This window comes from Cyclopterus lumpus, chromosome 2 (genome assembly GCF_009769545.1).
Source record: "Cyclopterus lumpus isolate fCycLum1 chromosome 2, fCycLum1.pri, whole genome shotgun sequence".
Taxonomy (NCBI): domain Eukaryota; kingdom Metazoa; phylum Chordata; class Actinopteri; order Perciformes; family Cyclopteridae; genus Cyclopterus; species Cyclopterus lumpus.
The window spans coordinates 11,184,415-11,196,303 of record NC_046967.1 but is presented as its reverse complement, the minus strand read 5'-3'; the positions used below and the strand labels follow the sequence as shown (position 1 = coordinate 11,196,303).

The 11,889-nt window shown below is 48.3% G+C and overlaps 1 protein-coding gene across 5 annotated transcripts in view; it reads left to right on the top strand.

The window, feature by feature from the left end:
• Positions 1–10,944, top strand: part of LOC117742431 (histone deacetylase 4-like) — a 41,348-nt gene extending 30,404 nt beyond the window's left edge. For 4 of the 5 annotated variants that reach the window (XM_034549789.1, XM_034549781.1, XM_034549808.1 and 1 more), the window contains 18 exons: positions 69–203; positions 306–498; positions 1,947–2,170; positions 3,580–3,795; positions 4,339–4,537; positions 5,008–5,141; positions 5,235–5,337; positions 5,426–5,472; positions 5,561–5,668; positions 6,199–6,254; positions 6,490–6,577; positions 6,673–6,792; positions 7,113–7,210; positions 7,445–7,563; positions 7,666–7,799; positions 8,028–8,112; positions 8,196–8,340; positions 8,491–10,944. In XM_034549789.1, coding sequence (XP_034405680.1) covers positions 69–203; positions 306–498; positions 1,947–2,170; positions 3,580–3,795; positions 4,339–4,537; positions 5,008–5,141; positions 5,235–5,337; positions 5,426–5,472; positions 5,561–5,668; positions 6,199–6,254; positions 6,490–6,577; positions 6,673–6,792; positions 7,113–7,210; positions 7,445–7,563; positions 7,666–7,799; positions 8,028–8,112; positions 8,196–8,340; positions 8,491–8,530 — 2,244 coding nt within the window. In that variant the 3' untranslated portion in view covers positions 8,531–10,944. The remainder of the gene's footprint in view (positions 1–68; positions 204–305; positions 499–1,946; positions 2,171–3,579; positions 3,796–4,338; positions 4,538–5,007; positions 5,142–5,234; positions 5,338–5,425; positions 5,473–5,560; positions 5,669–6,198; positions 6,255–6,489; positions 6,578–6,672; positions 6,793–7,112; positions 7,211–7,444; positions 7,564–7,665; positions 7,800–8,027; positions 8,113–8,195; positions 8,341–8,490) is intronic. The other variant, XM_034549799.1, reaches the window with a different exon arrangement.
• Positions 10,945–11,889: the final 945 nt, after the last annotated feature.

Here is an 11,889-nt window from a genome sequence, read left to right as displayed (position 1 = left end):
CTGCTGCAGTGCTGCTCTCTTTCCTGTTGATTCAAACACAGATAAATCATTTAAAATATGTTTCCCAGGCGTCTCTGGTCCAGAGGCTGTGCAGCGGTGCCGAGCGGGGCTCCGTTAACCAGCTGTCCCTCTACACTTCGCCATCCTTGCCCAACATCACCCTGGGGCTGCCCGCCACGGCCACGGCCACTGCTGCTTCCAACGTAAGGGAGGGGGGGGAAGCTGCTGCAGACTGTTCATCGGGGGGGATTTGTCGGCGTGCTGTCTGTGACCGGTTACGCTCTCCCCTCCTTTTAACTTTCAAGGTGACCTCGGCGCAGCAGGATGGAAGTCTGCAGCCGGCCCTCTCCCTCAGCCCTCCCTTCCTCTCCGGCGGCCACTTGACCACCTACCTGGCCGAGGCTGCGGCCGGAACGGGCGGGCACGGCGCCCACAGTCCACTGCTTCAACACATGGTGCTCATGGAGCAGAGCCCGGCACAGAGCCCCCTGGTGACAGGTAGGAGTAGTGGTGCTGAATGAAGCCGGTGAATGATGAGGCATAAAAAAAAGTGGCTTCATTTGCGGTGGTGGTTTCGGTCAAATTGATTGAAAAACATAAAATCGCCAATTAAAACTCAAAAAACTGAAAGTTAAAGTATTCCTCTTTTTTTAATACCCTGTTTGGCCGCTCACACTGACAGCCGACCATTCACAAGCTCAGACTAATGAGCTCCTTTTCATATGTTGGCATGCGCTATGAGAGTGTGACATGGTTGCATTGTGCACCCTTTTCCCATCAGCTCATTCATTGACTACCACTCTGCAGCTATTTCCGTCAAAGGGGCGATGACGCTCACACAGACGCACGCATGGCGATTCAACAAATGCGGTTATTTATGCAGTTTTATGCATTTATTTCTCAGCTCAGGCTCTGACCTCCTCATGACGCCCGGGGAAGAAAATGCTTCAGGGAAAGCTCTCAGACACGATTTGAAAACACTGTTAAGTCGTCTTCTCTGATATTCCCTCAGATGCTTTTTCCTGGCGCTCGCTCGAGCCAGCGTACCATCTCACCCGGATGGTACGCTGTTTATTTAATTAACTAATCTGTTCACTTTCCCCCCAGCGAGTGTCATCACAATAGAATGCCACAGATGGCAATATTTTTTATTTGGTTCACAAATACATCTGCTGCCTGATCTTGAGAGTTAGGTGTCATGTGTCGATGTGAACGCGCCACAAATTTGATCTTTTATTTTAGGAATTCAGCCGGGAAGTGCCAATTAATGCAGCTGAGCAGAAAAGGTTGGGGAGGGGGGGGGACGAGGCTCGAAAAAAGACGACAAAATAGCTGACGTCGCGTGTCTTTTAAAGGAGTCACCAAATTAGGCCTTGCAGACAGAGGGCCATGCATCATCATGACACCCAGTCTAAATACTTCATAATGTTCTGGGCTGTCGGAGTGGCGGCAGGTCGTCATCGAAACACTCACTGTGGTTTCTCCTCAACAGCTGTGCGACCGAAAGATCTAAATTAAACTAAATTAAAGGAATACTTCAAAATGAACACGTGTCCGTTAATTGCTCACCTTGAATTGTTTCTCTCTCTTAATAGTTTTATTTTAGGGGGAAAAATCAACGAGAGTTGGAGTTGAAATGATGATGTGGGACATATCAGACTGACCAAGACTTCTTTGTTTGTTCCGGGTTGTTGTTGTGTCATGACGCAACATTCAAAGTACAAGTCCCGGGTTTCCCTTGGAGATGGATTCCCTCATGTTAAAATGCTGCCATCCCTAAATAGCACGGACCAAGTGCAGAAAATGAAAGCCTTTGTGGCCCTAATCGGACGTCCAACATGAAGCCTGTGTCCGATTAAAACAATGCCCCCTCTGTTCCTCTCCCGGTGTGAGTCACCGCCTCCCCTTCTAACCAAAAGCCTTCCTCGTTTATTTTTGCGCCCCAGGTGTGAGCGGCCTGTCGATGTTGCCGGCAGCGTCCATGGCCAAGCTGCAGCGGCAGCACCGGCCCCTGGGGCGGACCCAGTCGGCCCCCCTGCCCCAGGGGAGCGCCGCGCAGGCTCACGCCCAGGCCCTGGCCCTGCAGCAGCTGGTGGTCCAGCAGCAGCACCAGCAGTTCCTGGAGAAGCACAAGCAGCAGTTTCAGCAGCAGCAGCTCCACCTCAACAAGGTGAGAGGGGGGGGGCCTCAGGTATGACATCACATTCAAATGAGCAGTAACTCAGCCAGTGACGCGTTAGCCGTGGACGTCTGTGAAGCCTTTGATTTCATTCTGAAAAGAGGCCGGTGTGGGTTAACGAGTAAAAAAAAAAAACACTGCGAGGTAACAGTGTGCTGCTGCCATGGCAACAGAGCGGAAGCCTTTTTGCCTTTTATGGTCGGGGAGGAAGCGAGTAGCAGCAGCAGCCGCCACCGCGGACGGCTTTACCTGTTCTCGCTGGAGGAGAGAGGTGGGCGGATGAAACGAGGGATTTCCTCTCCTCCGCCATCCCCTTCTCTGCTTTCGCTCCCTCCTTCACACAAACATCTCTCCGGCACAGGAATTAAAAACATCTCCACTTCAAACGTTGTTTTTATTCTAAATTGTGGCGTCGATTTAGTCAATGAATGACTTACTTGATTGACAGAAAATTAATTGACAGCATTTATAGCCCCTTTCTTGCTGGACAACAGTCATAAACTGAAAAATGCAATGCAGTTTAGGTTAAAGATTTTCTCATCTATAAATAAATATCTGATTTATCGTGTGTGTAAACGCTCGCTGCATTTTGTGATCGGTGAGGACGGATCTGATAAAGAGGGGGTTTCTGGGAAAGTGGAGCAGAGGAAAGGGGGTCGAGGGAGGAGGTGAAAAGAAAATGAAGGGGGGGAGAAGAGAAGTTTGTCTCGATGCAGAGAAGACAAGAAGAAGAGGAGGGGGAGGGGGGGAGGGGGGGGGGGGGGAATTAGAGCTGGTGAATGCTTTGACGTCAATGCTGCACCAGCACACACACGCACACACGCACACACACACACCTGTAGCTCACTCTTGAGACTTCCAGCAAACACTTCTCTTTCTCGCTGCGGTTTTTGTCTTCACGTCATAAACACACTCTCACGCGCACACACACACACACACACACACACACACACACACACACAATGTACTCCACAGCCTCGAATGGCACTTCTGAATGGTCCGTGTCAGTGAGAGTGAATGAATAGACAACTGAATCACTACTCGGTTAACAGCAGGCCCCAGAAGGAGTCGATGAAAAGCAGCGCAGCGGGGAGCGAGGAATGCCTCTGTTCCAACAGACACATTTAGCCCCGGAGTACAGACGGCAGAGAGGCCGCTCACATTCAATTAGAGCGGCCGGGTTTTGAAACGAGCGAGCCACCAGATCTGACTGGGTAATCCAAATTAAGCTTGTTAAAAGAAGAATACTCCCGAGAAAGGAGCGATTCGCCAGGAATTTGATTCAGAGGAGAGAGAGAGCGCGCCCGGAGACGGGATTTGTCACATCCTGCTGTTTCGATTGTGAAATTTAATTTCACGTCGGGGGGTGTCATCATCCCTTTTCTTCCCCCGGCCTGCAGATGATGACCAAGCCCAGCGAGTCGCCCGTCGGCCGCCAGCACCAGAGCCACCCGGAGGAGACGGAGGAGGAGCTGAGGGAGCACCAGGACGGAGGAGCTCTGCCGCCGGGGGTCACCATCAAGCAGGAGCCCCCCGACCCGCAGGAGCTGCAGGAGGAGGCCCTGCAGCAGCAGCACAGGGAGCGGCTGGCGGAGCAGGAGCTGCTCTTCAGACAGGTAGAGGATGGGGAGTTCAAAGTGAGACATCAAAGCAACGTCGACTCGAGAGAATCAATGCGAAGGTTCGGGGAATTGATTTGCTTGGCACTGATGTATTGTGGCTGTTCCTGGGGAAGTCCTTGAGAGGTGAAAACACCCCCACCCCCCCTAAAAAAAGGCATGAAACTGTATTGAGGACTCTTTGTCCTATGACGTCTCTCTGATTAACTGCTGAGGGAAAATCCAAGCTGTATCATTTGTTTTGGCTGCCATCTTTTGGCCATAATTTGCACTTTTTTTTTTTCTTCCACTGTAGTCCCCTGATGCATTTACATTTAAGGCGTTTCACTGAACAGCTCGCCCATACTGTGAAATTTATCTTCTTTATTTGTGTGTGTGTGTGTGTGTGTGTGTGTGTGTGTGTGTGTGTGTGTGTGTGTGTGTGTGTGTGTGTGTGTGTGTGTGTGTGTGTGTGTGTGTGTGTGTGTGTGTGTGTGTGTGTGTGTGTGTGTGTGTGTGTGTGTGTGTGTGTGTGTGTGTGTGTGTGTGTGTGTGTGTAAGCAGCAGGCCCTGTTGTTGGAGCAGCAGCGGATTCATCAGCTGAGGAACTACCAGGCCTCCATGGAGGCTGCCGGCCTCTCCATCTCCTTCCCGGGACACCGCCCCCTGTCCAGGGCCCAGTCGTCTCCGGCCTCGGCCTCCTCCTTCCCGATCAGCGTCCCGTCCCTCGAACCTCCGGTCAAGCCCCGCTTCACCACAGGTTCGGCGTCACCTTTTCATCGAGCTCGTTCAAGTTTCTCGTCATTTTTAAAATGATGGTGGCCTCTCGAGTGCTCATTTGAGAGGTTAGAATTCACTCGCTTCCCGACGCAGAAACTCGAGATAACAAACACACTGTAGTGGAAGATGTTTTATGTTCCTCTTGTTTACCTGTGTTCATAATGTACATCATTCACACATTACGTAGTCCTTTATTTATATTTTTCTTATATTTAAGAGCAACAGTGACGTACGGGGGATCTGAATATTTCCTTATCTCACCATAAAAACAAAACAAAGACAGAGGCACTCACTCAGAAGTGGTAAATTATCACCGTCGAGAAGCTGAAACTAGGGAATATTTAAAAGAGAAAGATGAAAAAATAGTTACCGTGCTGCCATTTGTCCAATCGCTGAATAATTACACGGCGACTTGAGTGTGTGTGTTTCTCTCGGTGTGTGTTCCCCCAGGCCTGGTGTACGACTCCCTGATGCAGAAGCACCAGTGTATGTGTGGAAACACCAACAGCCACCCGGAGCACGCGGGCCGGATTCAGAGCATCTGGTCCCGGCTGCAGGAGACCGGCCTCCGAGCGCACTGTGAGGTACGTAGCAAGAGGAGAAGACTCCACGGTGAACGTCTCCTGAAGACGTGAACCGTATACAAGAGTTGTGTGTGTGTGTGTGTGTGTGTGTAGTGTATTCGTGGGAGGAAGGCCACTCTGGAGGAGCTGCAGACGGTTCACTCTGAAGCCCACGTCCTGCTGTACGGGACCAACCCTCTCCGACAGAAACTTGATTGTAAGCTCACGCACACACACACACACACACACACACACACACAATATCCAGTCAATAACTGTCATTGACTGTATTACCTGTTCATCAGGTTCAGTCACTCCCATGTTTGTTCGCCTACCGTGTGGAGGGGTGGGGGTGAGTGCCAGTTTGAATAATGATAATCTACAATACACTAATTAAATGAAGTCTCTGTAATCTAAAAACGTGTTTGTTGTGCTTCCAGGTGGACAGCGATACCATTTGGAACGAGGTCCACTCCTCCAGCGCGGCTCGGCTCGCCGTCGGCTCCGTGGTTGAACTGGTTTTCAAAGTGGCCACCGGAGAGCTGAAGGTAACCGTGATCTCACTCCACCGGTTACTCTCGTCACCACAGCGCCACGAATGCGCCTCTGTGTCACCTTAAAGGAATACGTCGCCCACAAAATGACCTTTTCTATGTCAATTACTCGCAGTAAGAAAACTCCCCGAATGGGCGAGCAAGTAGAACTTAAACTAAACAAATCCAACTTGTTTACTTCAAGGCAGTAACTCAGGGAAATGGTTGTTTTGTGGGTGAATTATTCCTTTAAAGACATTATGGGGTTCCTGCCTGGAAAAACAAGTGTCATGTTTTGATTGTAAGTGAATAATTAGACTGCAACTCCATTTAATTAACTAGTTTATTTGAACTAATTCGAAATGCGGTCTGGAAAAAGAGCAAAAAGTAACCCTAACCGCCTCTTTTTGTGTTTTTGAGTGAGTTTCTGGCGACGTGACGGCGCTCCGTACGCGGCGGTTCACCGCTGCTTAGTAAACAGAGGAAACTGTGAGTGGTGATCAGTGTGGCTAACAGACGTCTGTCGCTCCTGTCCGTCTCTGCAGAACGGTTTCGCCGTGGTCCGCCCCCCCGGACACCACGCCGAGGAGAGCACTCCCATGTAAGGCCTCGGCCGTCACCCACACTTCATCTCTGCATACACAAACACCGGCGTCGGAGCCGGGAGAAGAAGTCTCGCAAACCACTTTGAGTTTATTTGCACATAAAGCACCGAACGCCTTCGTTTCCCCGCCAGCTGTTCCAACACCGCTTTATTTGTTTTTCATTTCCTTCTCGGAACGACGTTTGAAGACGTGAAGATAAAGCTGATTTTCATCTCTTTTCTGCTGCTTCAGGGGTTTCTGCTACTTTAACTCCGTGGCCATCGCAGCCAAGCTGCTGCAGCAGAGACTCAGCGTCACCAAGATCCTCATCGTGGACTGGGTCAGTCTCCCGAGGGGTCACGTGACGCCGTTAGTCTGCATAGTCTTTGTATGCACGCAGTTTGTGATCATACCGCGTGTGCTATCTGACCTCAGGACGTTCACCACGGCAACGGCACCCAGCAAGCGTTCTACGATGACCCCAACGTCCTCTACCTGTCCATTCATCGCTATGACGACGGAAACTTCTTCCCTGGAAGCGGAGCGCCTGACGAGGTGAGTGAGCGATTGCGCGAAAAACGCTTCCCAGTGCATTGTGGGAAACATTTTGCAACATGAATGAACAATTTAACTCACTAGTAGATGTGACCACGAGACCTTCTCAGTTGATTACTCGGTTGCATTATGTGATGCTAACTTTTGGTGAATTCAGGAGAAATCTACAGACAAAGTAGTAAATAAAAACGAGTTTGAATACTTAGCAATATTCCAAATGAAGTAAATATGGATTTTAAAACTAAACAGCGAACGGCAAATAGAGACTTTTATCTTTTGTCCCGTACGACTGTGAGTCACACAGGTGCTTCTGTCTGCAGGTGGGCAGCGGGCCCGGAGTCGGGTTCAACGTCAACGTTGCCTTCACCGGAGGCCTCGATCCACCCATGGGAGATGTGGAGTACCTGGCAGCCTTCAGGTACCAGATCACAAGACCACCAAGTCTCACAGAGACCAGCATCACGATGCTCGTCACGTGTGTGTGAAACCAGCCAGATGCATTCATGTCTCACTTTCAAAACTCAGAGATATTCAGTCTATTAGCTCATAAGACAAACAGAGCAAACAGATCCAGGATTATTATTATTATGGATTACCAGATTATGAAAAATACTTGCTGGTTCATGATTCTGCATAATCTTAACACTCTCAGGTCCGTGGTGATGCCCATCGCCAACGAGTTTGCCCCGGACATCGTGCTGGTCTCCTCCGGCTTCGACGCCGTGGAGGGACACCCTCCCCCACTGGGCGGCTACACTTTGACGTCTAAATGTGAGTCCCGAGATTATCTGGAGAATGTGTCTTATCTCGTTGACCTCAACATTTTTGTTTTTTGTGGAACACACAAAATGGAAATCGATTTGCGTTCCTCAGGTTTTGGCTATCTGACCAGGCAGCTGATGACCCTCGCTGGAAGCCGGGTGGTCCTGGCTCTGGAGGGGGGTCACGACCTCACCGCCATCTGCGACGCCTCTGAGGCCTGCGTGGCCGCCCTGCTCGGCCAGGAGGTAAGGAGGCGACGCACAGCCTCTGCGTCCTAATGAATGTCCCTTATGTTATCTCAAAGGGAGGAACGTGGACTTGACCGAGTGTGGCACGGGACGCCGTTCATTTGATTAGTTTCAGTACTTTGTGGCGATATGTTTCAGGGCTAGATTGGAGTGAATTGATTATTATTTCCAGATCGACCCCCTTGTGGAGAGTATTGACAACGTTTTCACATTTTCTGCAAACAGCTGGACCCGCTGCCGAAGGCCGTCCTGGAGCAGAGGCCCAACCCCAACGCCGTCCGCTCTCTGGAGAAGGTTCTGGAGACTCACAGTGAGTGCGGCACGCACACACACGGACACATCCGTACCAGTGTTACCTCTGTTTTCTAACGATGCACTCTGATGACCAATCAGGTAAGTACTGGGGCTCGGTGCATCGCTGCTCGCCGCTGCTGGGGCTCTCTCTGCTGGAGGCCAAACGAGGAGACTCGGAGGAGGCCGAAGCCGTCAGCGCCATGGCCTCTCTGTCTGTGGCCAACACCAACGCCATGGATCAAAGGTGATCTGAGCTGTTGCCTCACTCCTACTTCTCCTACTGTACCCAGAGGAATATGTCGCTGTACTCGCTCTACAAAGAGAGGGAGGGCGTATCTGCATGTTTGGAGGACCATTAGCTTGAGGTCTCATACGATGTGTTTGTGTCCACCAGGCCGGAGGAGGAACCCATGGAAGAGGAGGAACCGCTGTAACTGAGGGAAACACGAGGGTGTCACACTGTTACCACTGACCTCTCCGGAGAAGAGTCTCGACTGCTTCCCTTCATTTAGTCCCCCCTGACCCCACTCACCACGTCGGTCACATTGATTGGCGGCCCCTCGGCCCCAAAAAAAAACGAGGGAGAGGGGGTGGGCTCAGCCTCAGAGTAGGGAGCCAATCAGGAGACAAGGACTGAATTGGAAAAAAAAATTAAACATAACAAGCGCTGCTTGGCGGGCACTCGCTCAGAGACACTCATTTTTTTTCCGGGTAGCCACAGCGGCTAACCAAGTGACCGAGGCAGCGGGGAGATGGGCGAGCGTACGAGAAAGACCGCAGAAAGGTGCGACGAACCCTTCAGAAACATACGGCGCTTTACACGGCTGCCCTCTGGCCCCCGAGGACGCCGGGGGGGGGGGGGGGACGTTCCCAGCAGCCAATCGCAGCTCGGGAATTTCTTTTTTCTTTTTTTGCCCTGCGAGACAAACGTGGGCATTACGGTCGACCGAGATGCTATTTTTACGATACGATGCGTTCACTGTGGACTTTGGGTTCGGTCCGAAGTTTGAGTCGGGCCTTTGCAAAGATTTGACGACGAGACTGTCACCTCGCCGGACCAGCCTGTCGTTGGGGGGGGGGGGGGGGGGGGTTTGACGAGTGAGAGGAGTGCCTTGGTGAGGGTCCGCTGGATTTCAGGATTGTTCAGGAAAAGATTGCCTTAAGTAAAAAAAAAAAATAAAAAAAAAAGATTTCTCTCGCCGAGGAATCGAAGAGGGGGGGGGGGGGGGGGGCAGAGAGTTCCCGTCTCTTTCGGGGCGGGGCGAGAATGACAAAAACAAAGCAAACAATCTTTCAGCATGTTTACTTGGAAACGTGACGAAGACAACCTTTATGTCTCTCACAGCCTCTCTTGAAGAGTTACTTTACTTTTGGATGGATCTATTTTTCTGTAAAAAAAATAAATAAATAAAATGGACAAAAGATAACCCCGCTTTGTTATAAAAAAAAAAAATAAACAAAAAATAAAAAGGTAGTTGCCAGCTTCGGACACGGAGACCTTCGAACAAGGAAATCAGATTTAAAAAAAGGTTCAGCCTTTGATGTAGCTTCCCTTTAACCGAAGTCGTTACTTCGTAAACACATAAAAGCATCAAAGCATGCGTTGGAGCGGAGAGACCGGACGTTTTCTTTTTGCAAGATTTTTTTATTATTTTTTTTGAATGTTATCCAAAAGAGGAAAGCCAAGCAAAAGAAAAGCCAAAGCATGAGTTTTTTTTTTGCATTTTTACAGTAATACTTTCACTCCAGACATTTCTCGTATTGGCCCTTTACAGAAAAAAAGGCTCCCGGTACCCAGTTCAATGTTTACTGATTTAATCCTCACGCATCAAAAGTGAGCGTTTTTCCTGACGCGTGCCGATCGGCCTCTTCGCCGGTCGGCGACTCCCTTGTGAGCTCCACATCGGTCGTGTGTATATTGAATTGAATATATTTTGAGGGGGGCGGTAATCGAGTGCTGACCCATTTGTATCTACATGTATGATCTCCACATCAAGTTGTCGAGTTTACAATATCAAAAAAAAAAAAAAAAAAGTGTTTGGTAAGCGTGTCCACTTTTTATTTTTTATTGTGTAAGATTATTTTTCTAACTTTTCATCCATAGATTTTGTTTCCGTGTTTTTATCCGTTTTCTGGATAGTTATAGGGCTGCCATTCACCAACTTAGTACTATTGTCACAAATTTTCTTTCTTTCTTGTATTTATCAAAAATAAGGAGCAACCCTTTCTTTCTTTCTTTCTTTCTTTCTTTCTTTCTTTCTTTCTTTCTACGGCTCTCGGCCTTTCTGCATTTTCATCAATCGTGTATTTATATAACATGTACTGTTTATAGAAGATTTGTATATGGAAAATTTATAAATGTACTCTTAACTAATGACAGCTATGATATTGTGAGCGAAAAAAAAACCAGTACGATATTACTCCATGAACTCCGACACAAGGGGAAAAGATAGCAGCGTATTTAAACCGTCTTCAAGTCGCCCTCGGGGGTCGTTAACCGACTTTTTGAACGCCTTTCAAGAGTAAAACGTTTGATCACTTCGTTGCCTAATCGATACATTTTTCCTCTCGTGCGTGGGCGATAACGCACTTACCTTTTCGACTGTGACAACATCACGCATCCCAAAGAGAGAGAGAGAGGGGGGGGGGGGGGGTTTCGAGACCGTTTTATGTAGCCAGCTGAGTTTTCCTCAGCGGGGAAAAGAGAAGGAGGGGACACGTCAAAGGAAGTGGGAGTCTGAATGAGGACGAGGATGGAGGGACATCTGTGAGCATGTGTTGCACTATAATGTTTAATCGGTCTCCTTCTCCCCTTTTCCCTGGTTCAATTCAACTGATCTGACACCAGTACGACGTTGAAGTTATCCCCATCTGTCAACTGCTTTGTTCCACCCGGACTATCATGTTTAAATTATCATCCCCCCCCCCCCCCTCTAACGAAACATTCCACTTGTTACTCGTTTAATTTGGCTTAATTATTTTATTTAATGTCCTTTTTTTTTTTTTTTTTATGTCTTTTGTTGAAACTTTTAACACTACTCTTTCTTTTTGTTAGTTTTTTTGCCATCTGCTCGCGCCAACTTTAACTCTTTGCATGGTTTGTGAGTCAGCATGCCTGCTTGTCTATGTAACAAAAATGTATTTGCACAATAGAAGAAGAACACTGGAGGACTTTCAAGAAGAAGAAGAAGAAGAAGAAGAAGACAGGGCGGTTTTTCTTCCTCTCTGGTTGGAAAACAATTCGAGAGACTTTGTCCAAAACGACTCCACTGAGAAATCATTTGATATTTGTTCTTATTGAATATCGTTTCCAATAAGTGATTTGAACATGATTCAGCACTTCCAACATGTATGTACTGTGTTAGAGAGAGAAAAAAACATGCTCTGCCAAACCTCTGCTGTGCACCCACAAGTTCACGAGACTCTCCCAAAGAATGTTCCTCTTTCAAAGATCTTTGAACGGGCACGATTACGCTGGAGATGATGGCGGATATTGATTTAGGAAAAGGTTTGGAGAAACGGGCATCGTCGTTTGATTGTCACACCCACCTCGGCCAGTTCTATATCTATATATCTATATCTATATAGATATATAGATATAGATATATAACCACTGTGGCTCAAAAGCAAATCTTGGTTTACATGTAAATGGATAAAAAAAACGTTATTTTTTTTTGTTTGTTGTTTGTCTATTGATGAAAAATGTTATCTTTCTTTGGGACCTACGCTTTGGACATTTCATCTCTGACATCTATAAAATATATTTCTGAAAAATACAACGATCTGCAGTTTT